The 17,273-nt window shown below is 64.0% G+C and overlaps 1 protein-coding gene across 1 annotated transcript; it reads left to right on the top strand.

The window, feature by feature from the left end:
- The first annotated feature begins 624 nt into the window (after positions 1–624).
- On the top strand, positions 625–15,743 carry LOXL3 (lysyl oxidase like 3). Its single transcript, XM_015850250.2, has 16 exons — positions 625–757; positions 5,666–5,979; positions 6,610–6,773; positions 7,469–7,680; positions 8,147–8,200; positions 10,261–10,320; positions 10,515–10,734; positions 11,343–11,523; positions 11,720–11,874; positions 12,284–12,457; positions 12,957–13,119; positions 13,350–13,593; positions 14,259–14,374; positions 14,480–14,616; positions 14,868–14,979; positions 15,165–15,743. Exons 2-16 carry the CDS (start codon positions 5,670–5,672, stop codon positions 15,236–15,238), a joined length of 2,376 nt encoding a protein of 791 aa, XP_015705736.1. The 5' UTR covers positions 625–757; positions 5,666–5,669; the 3' UTR covers positions 15,239–15,743.
- Positions 15,744–17,273: the final 1,530 nt, after the last annotated feature.

Here is a 17,273-nt window from a genome sequence, read left to right as displayed (position 1 = left end):
CCCTTCACCACAATGAGGCACGGCCCCGGTGCTGGCAGCGTGTGCTCGGCCAGGGTTCCCGCACCTCCTCTGCAGGACGGGGTCCCCCGTGGCAATGGCTCCATTATGGGTCTGAGGTGGCTCCTGATACCAGCAGGAGGGAACGTCTGTGTGTCTGTCCTGCCACAGTCGTGGGGAAAGAGCTGGGAAGGAGGGATGGAGGGACCCCCTCGGTAGCCGCCTCGCACCCATAAGGCAAGGAAGAAGCTGAAGAGTGTCCGAGGTACCCGGAGCAGAGGGGACGTGGGCAGTCCCTGCTTTCCCCGCGGCTGGCCAGGCAGCATCGCTCTGTGCCAGAGAGCGGCTCCGAGGGGCGGTTGCAGCCGGTCCCGGTCCCGCTGCGGCCGTGGGTCCCGGGGCGGAGAGAAACGGGGACCGTGCAGGGGAGGGCCGCGGTGTTGGCCCTGTGCCGGGGCTCCGTCCCGGGGGCAGCGGGAGCCGCGCAGCGGAGCCGCCGGGGGAGCAGCGCAGCTCGGGGCTGCAGGGCCCCGCAGCGCCCGTACCCGTCCCGTGGGACATCCCCGACCCGAAGGCTGCGGGTTGGAAGCCGGCGCTGCTCGGTGCGGACCGGGGTGGGGGGCGGCCCCGGACACGGGCAGCGCGCGGGGCGGGCCGGGGAGGAGGGAGCGGCTCAGAGCGGCCCGGCACAACCCGGCTCCAAGGCGCTGGGACGGACGGACGGATCTTTCGCCGCTGCGAACCCGAGAGAAGGAGAGAAGTACGGCCGGGACTGACGGGGGGCGCGGAGCGGGACCGGTCCGGGAGGGGAGCGTGGGAGTGGGCGCGTCGGGCCGTGCCGGAGCGCGGGGCAGAGCGGGGCGGCAGCGCGGGGCGGGGGCGGGGGCCGATACCGCCGGAACCCCCGGTACCGCCGATACTCCCGGTACCCCCGATACTGCCGGTACCCCCGGTACCCCCGGTACGGCCGATACTGCCGGTACCGCCGACGCGGAGCGGGGCCGTCCCGCGTGGGTGCGCTCTGTGGGGCGCGGGCGGGGAGGGGCCGCGCGGTGGAGGTTCGCGGTTCGGCCGGAGCGCTGTGCGGGGAGGATGAGGCCGGGAGCGCGGAGTGAGACGCGGGGTGCGGTTCGGTGCCGGCAGGGAATGAATGGGGCCGCGGGGGCTGCGTGCGGGGCACGACGTGTCCGTGGTGCCTCAGAGCTCCGGATGTCAGCGCACGTCTGCGCGGGGCGGTGAGATGGACTTTCCCTGTCTGTGGTTGTAAGGAGAGCGCCTCGTGTCCGCCGCAGAAAGCTCGCTTTGTGTACTGTGCCGGCTGCAGTGGATGGGGGAACTGTGTAATGTTTTAGTTGTGCGTCCGTGTCTGGCAGGGTGAGAGGATTTATGTCACGCAGACTGTGTGCGCTTTGCATGTGCTTGCTGGGAAGGGATGCCCAGAGGATCCAGCGGGTCAGAGGGTGCTGAGTGTGTTCCTGAGAGCGTCCCTGGCTTCAGGATACTTGTTTGCTGAGCTGCGGCTTACAAAGGGCGGCAGAAAGAATTTACATGAAGGTGGAATTTACTGTGGTCCTTGGAAGAGAGGATGGATGGAGAGATGTGAGGTGTGAGGGTTGGGGGGCCTGGGTCAGCTGCTGGTGGTACTGCATCCTCCCAGCCATCTTCCTGCGCACAGCCAGACTTCTCTTTCCCAGTAGCTCTGAGTCAGCTGCCTCCCAACTCACTGCTTGCTCCCCAGCAACTGCACATTCCTCTGAGCTCTCCCCATCCTGCCTGGCCCTGAGGAACCCAGGGGAGACCAGAGCAGAGCAGGCAGAGCCACAAGGCCCTTCCGTGTCCCAGGAAAACAGAGTAGTATTGGGATTGCAAGGATCTGTCATGCCCTGACTTAGAGGGTGACGGCAGAGTGGGGGACAGGCAGACATTCCAGAGGGCTCAGAGTTGGAGGGGAAGGGAGGTGCAGCCCCAAGTGCACCAGAGTGCCCTGCCCCCAGCTGAGGCTGTTCTCATCACTGCTTGGGCATCACTGCAAGCGACTGAGCAGGGGGTGTCATGGACCTCTGCTCCAGCCTCCCTGGACTGCTGAAGTGTGGGAGGATGATGGAGGCCTTCCAGGCAGCCGGGATTGCGAAAGGGCTGGCTCAGAAAGGCAGAATCTGAGGCCCTGAGAGATGGGGAGGGGGCAGAACCCGGTGCCAGAACCATGAGTCCCAGCAGACTTTCTGCTGCCCCATTGCTGGGGACATGACCCCTGGCTCCCAGAGATGCCCCAGTGTGGCCCTGGAAGAGTGATCATGTCACCTCTCGACCTCCCAGGGAAAGACAAATGGAGGGAGCTGCTTCCTCCTTCTGCTGGGTGTCCCATGTGGTCGTTCATCTCTGAGCGCTCCCAGACCACCAGGGCCTGCTTTGCTCAGTCTGCCCATGCATGCTGCAGGCCTCCTGCACCGCACTGCTGAGTTCCTGTGCTGCAGAAGTGATGTGTGCCTGTCTGCTGGTGTGCACACGTAGCCAATACATTGAGCTGCTGGAAGATCTGCTCCAGCTGCCCTTCTCAAGCCTGTTTGACTGATGGGTGCTGGATGGCACGTCCTTGGGGCCAGCATCCTCCATGCTCAGCCACTGTCCTTCCCCCACGGTCACTGTCTCCTGGCCCTCCCCCATGGCACAGCCAAAGCCCTGGAGGAGGCAGCTCCTGTTCCAGGGGAGCGGAGCAATGAGGGCAGCAGACTGACTGGCTGCAGGATGCAGCTCCTACAGAGGTGTTGGGGGAATGGGAGCCCTTGTTATCTGCTGGGAAGAGCAGAGTGGTGAGGCTGTTTAGGAGCAGACCGAGCAGTGCTGCACTGCGGGGATGCTGCGGTGGGGCAGGGGGTGCAAAGTGCCCCAGATCTGAGCTCTGTGGTGCTCTCAGGAGCCCATTGCCAGCCCCAGCCCTGTGACCTCCAGGAGGTGACAGGCCCGGCTCACACCTGGCTGGGACATTCCTGAGGTTTCCTGGGCGGGCTCAAGGACCAGGGCTGCTCTCTGGCTTCACGGATGTGTCTGCTGAGGACAGCCTGCTTTGCCCAATGGGATGTGTCTGTTGAGGACAGCCTGCTTTGCCCAATGGGATGTGTCTGCTGAGGACAGCCTGCTTTGCCCAATGGGATGTGTCTGCTGAGGACAGCCTGCTTTGCCCAATGGGATGTGTGTGAGCCCCATCTGTGTGCTGGGGGGGGCAGGAGTGCTCTGCACAACCCCTCAGAGAGGAGATTTGTCTGCAGCCGCAGCCTGGATACTGTGTGAGAAGTGCTGTGGTCCTGCACAGACCTCACTGGGGCATTTCCTCGGGCCGTGGGATGTGTGGCAGCAGCTGAGTGGGGTTCGTGCAGAGAGATGGAGGGTTCTGTGCAGATTCGGGAGTAACTGAAGGTCTGAGAAGACAAATCCACAGAGAGCTGCTGAATGCAAGGCCTGGGCTGACGGAGCTGTGGGTGCAGAGCAGGGCAACACAGGGGTCTGTCCCAGGGCAGCACCAACCAGCTGGGTGTCAGGGTGTGGGCTGAGGTTGTTTGCTGTGGGCTGGCATTGCTGCACAGCTCCCTCCTTAACTGGTTGTGTCAGGGTATGGGGGGGGTGTGGGCCATGGGCTGGCAGCCCTGCATGTGCTGGTGGTTCTTTCCTGTCCATAGCAGTGTACCGAGCCCTGTGGTCATGGTGACTGCGACTGTGGGCACAGGGTGGTTTCTGTGGCCACACAAACACTGAGTGTTTTCCCCGGTGTTGTTCTCTGGTCTCTGCCCGCACGCTTTGTTCCTGACTGAAGGCTGTTCATGTTCCTTCTGGCCGAGGGCAGTGATGCGGCTGTACCAGCCCACCCAGGTCTGCGTCCATCGTGGCTCTGCACACTTACCCCATTTCCAGCTTTGCAGAACTGAGAGAGGACATCTTTCCTCTTCTGGACAAAGTTTTGCAGTGGAAAAGCACGTGATCCCCCCCAGACCCCACTGATGGGTGACTTCCCAGCTGCAGCCACATTTTAGCTCCAGCAGGTGACCGGTTTTAATCCACTTAGTGGAAGGTGCACTGATTTTGTTGAGTGCTAATTATTCATTAAAAGGTCATACAGGATGAATCAAATGCCTTTCAGTCTCTGCCTGTTATATCAGCACAGTTACTCCAATTAACCAGACCTGTGATCTCATAAAAGGTCGCAGCAGCTTTGTGACATGGGCCATTTCTGCAGGATTGTAGAGATTGCCATTAATTATACCGCTGCCCTTCGGTGTCGTGTCGGCCCCATTGCAAAGCAGCCCGCAGTCAGCACCAGCAGAGCTCACCTCTCGTTCAGTGCAAGGGCAGGTGAGGTTTTGGACTCTGTATGGACCGGGCGTGCTGAAATGGGCACTTTTTGTTTGGCACGTTCGTGCGATGTGGTGCAGTTCTGCAGATTTACTCTGCTTTACTTGAGAGGGTCGGGGTGTCCCCTCTGACCCGTGGGCAGAATAAGAAACGCTTCATTGCCGCCGTGCGCTGTTAAACGAGTCCCCTCCCTGCTCGGCCCCGGAAAACCTCGGGCGCCTTCCCCGAGCGGGCCGGGCCGGCCCTGGGCTGCGCCCTCCTGCCTTAGGGCTGATTAAAAGGTTCAGCAAAGCATTTCCCTGCTGCCTGCCCGCAGAGTCGCTTCCCGCTGGGCCGCGCTTTGTTCTCGCAGTACCAGGGCGGGCAGCACCGCCGGTCTCGGGTCTTACGGGGTTCTGCCCCCCCCCCTCGGCGCCGTCCCCGTCAGCGCAACGCGTCCCCCACGGCTCGGGCCGTGACAGAGGACAGCGGGGTGGGAGCTGATGTGAGGCCCCGCGGGGGTTGGCGTCGGCCCGCCGCGACGGCTGAGCCGCGGAGCGCAGAACGCGACCGGAGCCGGAGCGGGGCTGGGACCTTCCGTGCGGGGCTGGGACCGTCCGTGCGGGGGCTGGGACCGTCCGTGCGGGGCTGGGACCGTCCGTGCGGGGCTGGGACTGTCCGTGCGGGGCTGGGACCGTCCGTGCGGGGCTGGGACCGTCCGTGCGGCGCTGCGCTGTGCTGAGGCGGTCCCGGTCCCGCGCGCTCCGTCGGTGTACGGAGAAATGTTTGCAGCGCTGTTTGTCGCCGGGGCCGGTGCAGGAATGTCGCATCTCCCGCTGGTAACCGCGGAACCGCAGCCGTTATTGAAAGGCTGAAGAAAAAGCCTCCCAGGATGAAGTGTAGCGCGCTCCGGTCGCTGCGCTGCTGACAGCAGGTCGGCTCGGCGGCCCTTCGCCACCGGCACCTCCGTCCAGGCTGCGCCGCTTGCGGTGCCCCGATCTCCCCGGGCTGCCCCGCTCCCGTTGCAGTCTCAGCTCGGTAGCCGTGCCCTCCTTTTCCCGCTGCCTCTCCCCTGGGTACTCGCGCTGTTGGCGCTGCTGCCGTCGCAGTCCGTCGGTGCGGGGGCTGCGGTTCGGCAGAGCGGCGCCATTTCGGCAGCAGAGCGGCCGCGTTCGGGGCACGAGGGGCGCGGGGGGCAGCAGGCAGCGCTGCTCAGCAGCAGCTCTGAGACTGTGAGGGTGAGGGCAGGGGCTGGCCCTGGCTGGGGCTGTGCAGGCAGCGCTGGCACCGAGCAGAGCTGCGCGTCGAGCGGGTGTTTCAGCGCCCGATGCCGTCTCCCCTGCAGGGCCATGGGACGCTGCGGCACGAGGACGTGGCAGGAGCTGCTGGTGCTGCTGGGCGGGCTGTGGATGTGGGGGAGCGGCGCGCAGCCCACCCCCCCCAGCCCCACGCGCAGCGCTGTGCCCCCACTGAAGTTCCGTCTGGCTGGGTATCCCCGCAAGCACAACGAGGGCCGGATCGAGGTCTTCTACAACGAGGAGTGGGGCACCATCTGTGACGATGACTTCACGCTGGCCAACGCGCAGGTGCTGTGCCGGCAGCTCGGCTTCGTGGGGGCCACCGGCTGGGCCCACAGCGCCAAGTACGGCAAAGGAGTTGGTAAGATGGGGGGGTGCAGCCCCGGGCTGTGGGTCTGCGCGTGCAGCACTGCAGCCAAGCAGGGTTCTGTCTGCACAGCGCCTGGCAGCATGAACTGCAAGTGTGTGCACCTGCATGTGTGTGTGTGTACAGAGTGAATCAGGAACCTGTGTCGTGTTGTATGTGGGTGTGGTGTTGTGTGTTACGAGTGAATCGGACCTGTGTGTGTGTGTGTGTGTGTGTGTACAGAGTGAATCAGGAACCTCTCTGTGTGTGTGTGTGTGTGTGTGTGTGTGTGTGCACTCATCCCATGCCCAGGGATGCTGTGTGCACCGCACTGTGGGGCTGTGCATCTCTCTGGGTGCTGTGGTGGCTGCAGGGCTGTGCTGGTGAGGGTGTGTGCAGTGGTGCATCATGCTGAGTGCAGGTGAGGTGCCATACAGTCCCCCGGCTGCACGTAGGTTGTGTCTGCTGGAAAGTCCCTCCTGCTGCCTCCACCCTCAGGCTTTCTATTTCTGTGTGCTTGGCCCCAGCTTTGTGCTGCCCCACAAAGTCCATGTCCTCACGCTGCCATGTGTGGCGCTACCTCCCCTGCTCAGAGGCTGCTGCACGGGCTCTGTCCCCGCTCACCCCATCCCCGGTGTGCGGCAGGGCGGATCTGGTTGGACAACGTGAACTGTGCGGGGAATGAGAAGAGCATCAGGGACTGCAAACACCGCGGCTGGGGGAACAGCGACTGCAGCCACGAGGAGGACGCGGGCGTCATCTGCAAGGACGAGCGCATCCCAGGCTTCAAAGACTCCAATGTCATCGAGGTGAGGGGGCTGCAGACAGCTCGCCCTGCAGCGGAGGGACGGCAGCTATTTCCTGCTGTGCTGCCAGAGATGCGCCCTGGGACCAAGGTTGTGTGGGATGGAGTTGGGCGCTCGGCTCCTCAGTGCCGCTGGAGGTTTCCTGCAAGGCTGTGGGACCTGCCTGACCCTGCTCCTCACCGGGGATGGAGGAGCTCTTCTGTGGGACACTCTGAGGAGGGGCTGGCAGAGCACTGGGTGCTGGGTGCTGAGTGTTGGGTGCTGGGTGCTGGGTGTTGGGTGCTAGGTGTTGGGTGCTGGGTGCTGAGTGTTGGGTGCTGGGTGTTGGGTGTTGGGTGTTGGGTGCTGGGTGCTGTTGGCGGCTGGGTGCTGGGTGTTGGGTGCTGGGTGTTGGGTGCTGGGTGCTGGGTGTTGGGTGTTGGGTGCTGGGTGCTGGGTGCTGGGTGTTGGGTGTTGGGTGTTGGGTGCTGAGTGTTGGGTGCTGGGTGCTGGGTGTTGGGTGTTGAGTGCTGGGTGTTGAGTGCTGGGTGTTGGGTGCTGGGTGTTGGGTGCTGGGTGTTGGGTGCTGGGTGCTGGGTGTTGGGTGCTGAGTGTTGGGTGTTGGGTGCTGGGTGCTGAGTGCTGGGTGTTGGGTGCTGGGTGTTGGGTGCTGGGTTCTGGGTGTTGAGCGCTGGGTGCAGGGCTGACGTGCCTTGCAGACGGAGCAGAGCCACGTGGAGGAGGTCCGTCTACGTGCGGTGGTGTCGGGCTCACGGCGGCGGCTGCCAGTGACAGAGGGCATCGTGGAAGTGCGCTACAAAGATGGCTGGGCACAGATCTGCGATGAGGGCTGGGACAGCAAGAACAGCCGCGTCATCTGCGGCATGATGGGCTTCCCTGCTGAGAAGAAGGTGAACAGGAACTTCTACAAGTAAGTGGGGCTGGCTGGGAGCCTGTGGGGATGGGGATGCAGGAGCGCTTCTGGGGCACAGTGGGCTGTGCTCTTCAGCATCCCCCCACCCTGCCCGAGTCCCACAGACCACGTGGGCACTGCTGACCCAGCTGGGGGGCCATGGCACAGCTGGGAGTTGTGGCTGTTGGTCTTCCCTATACGTCACTGCCCAAGATGGCAGGTTTTGGTCCCTGGCAGTCATGCACTCCCATGTTCCCCTCTGGTGGGGATTGAGGGGAGCTCTGCTGAGGGGCAGTTTGTGCTGAGCTGGGCAGGGACGCTGCTGCAGCAGCACTGCCCAATGTCCCGGGGTTTGGCCGTGAGTGTGCTGCCCTGGGCACAGCTGTGGGTGTGCTGGGCAGTGGATGGCAGTGGATGTGCTGCCCGCAGTGTGGGTCAGTGCTGTGTGCACTACTGACGGTGCAGACACGGTGTTGCCCCACAGGCGGCTGAAGCGCGCAGCCAGGATGAGGGGCCGGAGCACGAGGCCAGGCAGGAGGTAAGGGGCTGGGACTGAGCCTTGCTGCACCCTGGGCAGAGCTGGGCTGTCCTGTCCCACCGTTCTCTGCTGTTGGAGTGGTGGATCTGCTTGGAACAGATCAAGGGCCTGGGCTGTGCTGAGCATCCTGGTGACTCCATCCTGGTGGGACCTGTCTGACACACATGGTCTCTGGTCCCCCTGAAGAGATACTCTTTTCCCAGGCCAGTCATTCCCCAGGCAGAGCAGCCTTGACCCATGCACTGGGCAGGTTCTGGAGATGCAGGGTCCCAGAGGAAGGCATAGAGGGGGCTGGAGCAGCCTGTGCTGCGCCCTATCTGGGCAGAGAGGCCTTGGGAAGGAGCCATCTCTTCAGAAAGGTGCATGGGGGTAGCTGGAAATGCTGTGTGCTTCCTATTCCCCACGAACTGAGCTCACGTGGATGATAGGAGCTTACCCAGCAGTGCTGGTGATGCTGGAACTGTGTGGCCTTTGTCCGAAGGTCGGCATCCGTCTGAGATCTCTCACCATCATTTTGCTGCCATTCTGCATGACTCCAGGGACAGTCTCGCTGCCCTTTCCCTCTGGCCCTGCACCGCTGCTGCCAGATTTGGTGGTGGATGCAGAGATCCAGGCTGCAGCCACAGCCCAACTTCCTGGGCTCTGTGTGGCTACTCCTGCTTAACCCCAACAGCACGTGGAGCAGCTGCTCTGCCCCAGCAAACAGCTTCACCCCAGTCCCACCCCCTCCCCTGGTGCCAAAGATGCTCTACCCCCATCCTGAGCCCTTTGCTGTGATGCTGCCCAGCTCTCTGTCACCAGCACTGCTCCTGCAGCTCAGCCTGCACTGTTGGTGGAAATCCAGGGGGTCAGACTGCAGGGTCTCCTCAAGCTCTCATCAATGGCCTTTGCTGCAACTCGCTGTTTTTCCTTTGTCTGGTTGGTTGGTGCCCACTGTGTGGGCATTTCACATGTGGGTGAAGTGCAGAGCTGAACTCTGCCTGGCACAGGACCAGCTTTGGGCTGATCTCAGGCTGCAGGGTCATGGGGTAATCCCAGCTGGAAGGGACCTCGGGGTTCTGGTCCATCTTCTCCCACAGCACTCAGAACTTTGTGCATTTGGCTTCTAGAAACCTCTGAGGACAGAGATCTCACAGTCCTGTGGCCTCTGCTGCAAAGCTGAGTGATCCTCACTGGGAAAATGTTCTCCATGCAGCTAATGTGACCTTTTTCTTGCAAATTACACCCACTTCCTCTGGCAGCCCCATGTCAGTGCTGCTCAGGGCTGCCCAAGCCCCACAGCCAAACTGCCCTCCAGTTATTCCTCCTCACAGCAGAACTGCACCCACCTCTCCCAGCCCTGTCTGCCCTGTGCCCTCTGCAGAGGGTCCTTCTGTACATGGGCACAGGATCCAGCTGTGGTCCCACGAGTGCTGATGGGAGCTGATGTCCTCCAGCCATTCCTGTGACTCAGGATCCCAGCTGCCCATGCAGTGCCCGGGGGCTGTGCAGGCTGACATAGAGCTGCTATGGGGGTGGCTGTGCAGGCTGACATAGAGCTGCTATGGGGGTGGCTGTGCCTGGTCGCTGGTCTCTGGGTGCTGTCCATCCCCTGCCCCATTTTGGGGCTCTGCTCTCCCGTCCCTGAAGCTGTGGCTCTGCTCAGTGTCTCCCTCCCACCAAGCAGGACAAAAACACAGTGTCTGTGCAGGGGCTGTGCCACCATCACACTTTTTTCCCTGCTGAGCTTGCTGGGTGTGCTGCTCCCCTTGGAGCACACAGTGACATTGCCTGCAGTCCGGGTGAGGATGGAGGCATAACTCACTTGCACCCAACAGATCAAATTGTTGCGCTGTTGTTTGATCTTCTGCTGTGTGCCAAAGCAGCACAGGATGTTGCTGCATCTGTCACAGTTTCCTGGTGAGATGTGGGCAGGAAACTGCATCTCTGCTGTGGAGGACAGTTGTGTCACACTGCTGGCAGCAGATGATGCTTTGCATCCAACATGACGTTGAGTGTGTGAGGCTCCCTGGTGGCCCGCCTGGTCTGGGCCACCTCCATGGTTGTTTTCTGTTTTCCAGGCTGGCCTCCAAATCTCAGCCTAAACAAAAGCGCAGGGAGGATGTAGGGCCCAGGAAGAGGTAAATGGCTCCAGTGAAGAGCCTGAGTGCAGGTTCTCAGCTCAGCACTGCTGAAGCCACGTGTGTCCTTGCGCTGCTGGGACGTGGGGCATGGAGCAGGCAGGGGTGGGCACCAAGGCAGGGACCGTGCAGCTGCAGGCAGGTGACTCCCCTGCTCTGCTGGCTGTGCCTCAGGCTCTGCTCTCTCCTTGCAGGCTGTTTGCAGAGCGGCAGCAGCTCAACTACCGCCTGCACTCGGTGTCCTGTACGGGGACGGAGGTGCACATCTCCATGTGCACGTTCCAGTTCTACCGGGGCAACTCCTCAGCAGCCTGCAGCTCTGGCATGCCTGCTGTCGTCAGCTGCCTGCCCGGGCCACTCTTTGCCACTGGCGGCGCCCAGAAGAAGAAGCAGCGCCAGCAGCAGCAGAGCCAGGTGAGCTTCGGATGGGTCCTGCAGTGGTCCACAGCTGCTGCTGCCCTGAGCAGGGCTTTGTCCCTCTGTCCCTTCAGTTGGCTGAGGGCGAGGGTGCAGGAATCCATAGGGCGGGTGGTGGGGACTGTGTCCTGTCCCTAAATGTCGCAGTCATGGCAGCCACCTCTGTGCTGTGCTAACTGTGCAGTACCATGCTGTGCTGCACCGTGTGCTGCACTGTGCCATGCTGTACAGCACTGTGATGTGCCATGCAGTGCCATGCTGTACAGCACCATGCCATGCAGTGCCATGCTGTACAGCACTGTGCCATGCCATGCCGTGCCATGCTGTACAGCACCATGCCGTGCAGTGCCATGCTGTACCACGCTGTGCCATGCTGTACAGCACCGTGCCATGCAGTGCCATGCTGTACCACGCTGTGCCATGCTGTGCAGCACTGTGCCGTGCCATGCCATGCCATGCTGTGCAGCACTGTGATGTGCCGTGCCGTGCCATGCTGTACAGCACCGTGCCATGCCGTGCCATGCTGTACAGCACCGTGCCATGCCGTGCCATGCTGTACAGCACTGTGCCATGCCGTGCTGTGTCCCGACCCTTCTGCCCCACAGCCGCGGATCCGGCTGAAGGGCGGTGCCAAGGCCGGGGAGGGCCGTGTCGAAGTGCTGAAGAACAACGAGTGGGGCACGATCTGCGATGACCGCTGGAACCTGCTGTCTGCCAGCGTGGTGTGCCGCGAGCTGGGCTTCGGCAGCGCCAAGGAGGCCCTCACTGGGGCACGAATGGGCCAAGGTGAGAGTGTGAGAGCGCTGTGGCAGAGGGGCCGGGCACTGCCGTCAGCAGGATGCAGGGGGTGGGTTTTGCCCTGAGCATCCCCAGGGGCTGCTGGGCCGGTCTGTCCTTGCTGGCAGCTGGGGAGGGCTGGGCTGGGCTGCGGGGATGGGATGCTGCAGCATCTCTGGCACTGAGCTTCGCTGTCCCTCTGCAGGGACGGGGCCCATCCACCTGAATGAGGTGCAGTGCCTGGGCACTGAGAAGTCCCTCTGGAGCTGCCCCTTCAAGAACATCACACAGGAGGACTGCAAGCACACGGAGGACGCGGCCGTGCGCTGCAACATCCCCTACATGGGCTACGAGAACCTGGTACGTTCCCTTGTTTCCCCCTGATTTGGGACAAAGGCTGCCCGGGGGGGGGGGGGACTGTCGGGGTCCCACCCTGCCCTGTGAGGAGGGAGGATGGGAGGGGGCTCTGGGGCTCAGCAGCGCCCGCACACTGTGCAGCTCTGCCCGCTGCTGCCGCATCCGCAACTGAAGCACCCCCCAAAAAAACTGCAGAGAGATTTTTTGGGGGACTGCGATGAAATGAGCGGATGGATCAGCACCTTTCTGTGCTGCGCCGCTCATCTCATCCGCTTTGGGCTTTTTAACCGTCCTAACGCTGCCGTGCCCGTCATTTCACAAATGGGAATCCCATTTCGGAATGAATCTCCCTGCCCGCTTTGGGCAGCGCTGCTCCCCGTGACGGCGCTGCAGCCGCTGCGTCTCCCCGCAGATTCGGCTGAGCGGGGGCCGGAGCCGCTTCGAGGGGCGCGTGGAGGTGGCGGTGGGGGCTGCGGAAGGGGACGAGCCGCGCTGGGGCCTGGTGTGCGGCGAAGGCTGGGGTACGCTGGAGGCGATGGTCGCCTGTCGCCAGCTGGGGCTGGGATTCGCTAACCACGGCTTACAAGTAGGTGCCGGAGCCAGCGCGGCTGCGGAGGCGAGACGGCAGCACCACTGCTCTGCGGCGACGGGGATGTCGGGGCGGGGGGGAGACGGCGGTGCGGGGCGGTGCGGGGCGGTGCGGGGCGGTGCGAGGTGCTGACGGCCCCAGGGCTTCCCGCAGATCCGCCTCGTCGGGGGGAGGACGGAGTTTGAGGGCCGCGTGGAGGTGAAGCGCGGCAGTAAGTGGGGCACTGTGTGCAGCGACGGCTGGACCACCAAGGAGGCGATGGTGGTCTGTCGCCAGCTGGGCCTGGGCTACTCCCTGCACGCGGTGACGGTAGGTGCGGCGCGGTGCGGTGCGGTGCGGTGCGGCGGTCCTTGTGCTGCACTGACCGCCGCGGGGCTGCGCGGGGCAATGGGATGCGGCTGAGCCGTGGGACGGGGTCCCTGTGGGTGTGTGGGTGCACAGGCTGGGGGTGATACAGCGGGCACGGCGTCCTGCCCGGCCTTCTCACCCGCCGCAGGAGACGTGGTACTGGGATGCCAGCAACGTGACGGAGATGGTGCTGAGCGGTGTGAAGTGCGCCGGCCACGAGCTGTCCCTGAGCCACTGCCAGCACCACGGCAGCAGCCTGAACTGCAGGAACACGGGAACGCGCTTCGCCGCGGGCGTCATCTGCTCGGAAAGTGAGAGGCGTGGGGGCTGCGGGCGGTGGGGGCAGCCAGCCGCGGGGCTGCGGGCGGTGGTGTCTGCAGGCACCGGGCTGGGGGTCCAGGGGCTGCAGACGGAGAGCCTGGAAGCAACGGGGGCTGCGGGCGGTGGGGCCGCGGGCTCCACTCGTGCCCCAGTGACGGCACGGCCACGCACTGCGCTGCCCGGGGCGGCCGTCCAGCCCTGAGCCGCCGTCACTCCGCAGCCGCCTCCGACCTGCTGCTGCACGCCCCGCTGGTGCAGGAGACGGCGTACATCGAGGACCGCCCGCTGCACATGCTGTACTGCGCCGCCGAGGAGAACTGCCTGTCCAGCTCGGCCCGACACGCCAACTGGCCCTACGGCCACCGCCGCCTGCTCCGCTTCTCCTCCCAGATCCACAACAACGGCCGCGCTGACTTTCGCCCCAAGGCCGGGCGGCACTCCTGGGTCTGGCACGAGTGTCACCGGTGGGTGCACGGTGTGGGCAGGGACGGGAAGGAGGGATGGGAACAGCCTGGGCTGGGTCCGATGGTGCTGGGCTGGGTCTGATGGTGCTGGGCTGGGTCTGATGGTGCTGGGCTGGGTCTGATGGTGCTGGGCTGGGTCCGATGGTGCTGGGCTGGTCTCATGGCTGCTGGGTGGCTTCATGGTGCGGCTGGTGATGTGCTGGGCTGGGTTCTGATGTGCTGGGCTGGGGTCCGACTGGTGCTGGGCTGGGTCTCATGGTGCTGGGCTGGGTCTCATGGTGCTGGGCTGGGCTCGGGCGACATGGGCTGAGGATGGTGCTGCTGGATGAGAGCAGTGCCACAGGGTGTCAGGTCACAGCGACACTGAGCGAGGCACAGGGTGACGGCCCTGATGCTGTTCTCCCCAGTCTGACTCTGTCCCCGGAGGAGCAGCGCTGGGGCTGGGCTGTGGGCTGTGCCCTGTGGAAGCCTCCCCTGCCCGGGCCACCATCCCTGGGTGATGCTGAGCTCTGCCTTGGCCTTGCTGTGCCCAGAGCAGGGCTGTGCAGACCTTCCTGAGTAGCAGGGATGGGCACGTGGCTCTGTGGGTTTCCTCCACCCCTCCACCCCTCTGCCCTCCCTGAGGGGCCGGCTATAGGGCAGCAGGCGCTGTGGGCTTCTTGCAGGCACTATCACAGCATGGACATCTTCACCCACTACGACATCCTGACTCCCAATGGCACCAAGGTGGCTGAGGGCCACAAAGCCAGCTTCTGTCTGGAGGACACTGAATGTGAAGCAGGTGGGATTGTGAGGCTGTGGGGCACCGTGAAGCTCCGGGTCCCCGCTGAGTCCCCCCATGCAGGGGCTGTAGCAGGGACAAGCCGTGTTCTTTTCCTGCCTGCAGATGTGGCCAAGCGGTACGAGTGTGCCAACTTTGGGGAGCAGGGGATCACTGTGGGCTGCTGGGACCTGTACCGGCACGACATTGACTGCCAGTGGATCGACATCACTGACGTCAAGCCAGGCAACTACATCCTGCAGGTGCTGCAGCTGTGCCCCGGCCCCTCGCACCCTTAGTGGCAATGCATGGGATGTGCTGAGAGTGCACGGAGCGGGCTGTGCCCTGAGGCTGGGCAGGCTCTGCAGCACATCTCTGCCCCACAGTCCTCAGCACGCTCGGCCCCCTTCAAACAGGGTGCACAGCCCCAGGAGATGCAGCACGGGGAGACAAGGCCCACCCTGATGCCTGGAGCTGTGCAGGGCTGTGTGACCCACTCACATTTGCCCCACAGGTTGTGATCAACCCCAACTTTGAGGTGGCAGAGAGCGACTTCACCAACAACGCCATGAAATGCAACTGCAAGTACGACGGGCACCGCATCTGGGTGCACAGCTGTCACATCGGTAATGCCCGGGGACATGGCACGGGCTGAGGCTCACCGGGCTGGGAATTATTAGGGCTGTGGGCAGAGTCTGGGCTTGAGCTGTGGGGTGTGGGCAGGTGCACAGGAAGGAGCTGGGGGTGCTGGGGATGAGTGGAGGTGGTGGCAAAGCAGCACTGGAGCCCCAGCTCTCATCCTATCACACAGGCGACGCGCTCAGCGAGGAGGCCAGCAAGCGGTTCGAGCAGTACCCGGGGCAGCTGAACAACCAGATCTCATAGGGCCCGGGCCCAGGGAGGCACCATCTCCCTCTTTCACCCTGCGTGCAGGAGGAAGCTGCTGTGGGACTGGCGGGGGCTCACACGGCCCCATCACAGCCTGCACTGCGCTGGGGACTGCCCAGGACTCACTGCTGGGGCTGGGGACTCTGGGCACTGCACCTCCAGCCCTCGACCACTGGCCAGGCACGGCAGCCCGGCTCAGGCTGCAGCACAAGGGTACGATGTGGGGAGGCCCCACCACCCCAGCTGTGCCTCTCCTGCTCCCCAGCCCCAGTTCCTCTCACTTTGCTCCAACTTCTCTGGGGCTCTGCCCTCCTCCGGCAGCAGGACCCCACCCAGGGACCCCCGTCCCTGCTCAGGGCCAGCCACCCTGGTGCCCCAGCAGCCCCATCTCCAGACAGCATGGCTGCCCTGCACAGCAGTGCTGCCATCGACTGCCTAGGAGCAGTTCCCACACCTGTCTTAGTTGTAATTTTATTTTCTTTATAAAGATGTCAGTTCTATATCCTGCTGGTTCCTCTCTAGGGGGGGGGAGGGAGAGCAAGGGAAGAGCAACCCTGTCAACTCTTTGAAAGGGCAGATAACAGCAGGACAAGGGGAAATGGTTTTGAGGGAGACTCAACTGAGGTTGGATGTCAGAGGGAACTTCTTGACTCATAGGGGGAAGGGGGCACGGCCCAGCGGGGCTGCTTGGCATGGGGTAGAGGAGCTGCCCCTCTGCAGGGCACTGAAGGGGCTGCAGGGGCCCAGCGATGCTCCAGAGCAGCCCTCGGGGCTGTGAAGGTCCACGGCAGTGGGAGCAGATGGGGCCACCCTGGCTCAGTAGTGACACGGGGCAGCACAGGACGCCCCACGCCAGATGCAACACAGATGTTATGCAGCAGGAATCCCGAGCAGTGCGACCTCCCGGCAGCCCCACCGGGTGTGAGCCACAGGGCCTGCAGCTCCGGGCTGCCTTCACAGGGAGCGGCCCCACGGGGCTGATGGGGGAACGAAGCCCCACTGAGCCACTGAGACTGGGCAGATGTGGGGTACAGGACTCAGCTGAGTGGGGCCACCTCAGATCCCGCAGCGCTCATCACTCGGACAGAAGCTCTGTCTGCAGAGCGCAGCAGGGCAGGTCCTGGCTGCGGCCCTGGAAAGCGCTGCGGTCAGCGCTGCTGGAGCAGCTATGCGAGAAACGTCCCAGCTATTTCCCCTGCGCCGCAGCCCCTCCCGCGGCGGGTTGTGCCGGCGAACAAATTCCAGCGGCGAGGCCAGAGGGAGCGTGAAAGGAGCCCTGTTCTGTCTCGGGCCGCAGGGCTCAGAGCCGCCCTCCGCCACAGCCCCCCCAGGAACTGTGCTCCTTTCATCTCCTAAAGCACCAGGGCAGGGCACAGCGCGGCCGCTGCTCGCATTCCTGCCGCCGGAGCGGGCACCGCACAGCCCCGCACAGCCCCAGGGCACCGCACAGCCCCGCACAGCCCCGCACAGCCCCGTACAGCTCCGCACAGCCCCGCACAGCCCCGCACAGCTCCGAGCAGCGCACAGCCCCGCACAGCCCCGCACAGCCCCGCACAGCCCCGCACAGCGCCGCTCCCCGCCTCCCGCGGCCGCTGGCAGCGCGCTGAGCTGGAGCGGAGCGCGGCTCTTCCAGGAAAGCGAGGACAGCCCGAGCTGCTCCCCCGGCTCGTTCTGAGCGCAGCTCTTGGCCGCCAGCTGCCGAGGACGGGGAGGGAGCCGGGCAGCGGGGAAGGGCCTGTCGGGTCCCCAGGGACGCGCTGTGCGTGGGAGCGCGGCGCTCCGGGCTGACGGACCAGCTGGGGGAGGGATGGGGAGGGAAAGACGGACGGCGCCAGCGCAGCGTGCACAGCTCGCACAGGTTCCCCTGCGCGTCCGGCTGCCCGCACGCTGCTCCTGCCGGGCCCTGGGCTGGATGAGCCGGGACACTTGAACATCCTCCCCCTGTGACCCAGGGGCTGCGTTCAGTGCAGACGGACACTGACACTGGAGTGGTTGGTCCACGTGGAAGTGATCTGACCCACAGGACAACAGC

This window comes from Coturnix japonica, assembly GCF_001577835.2.
Source record: "Coturnix japonica isolate 7356 chromosome 4 unlocalized genomic scaffold, Coturnix japonica 2.1 chr4random350, whole genome shotgun sequence".
Lineage (NCBI taxonomy): Eukaryota > Metazoa > Chordata > Aves > Galliformes > Phasianidae > Coturnix > Coturnix japonica.
The sequence above is the reverse complement of the archived record's forward strand: the minus strand, read 5'-3'. Positions and strand labels throughout refer to the sequence as shown.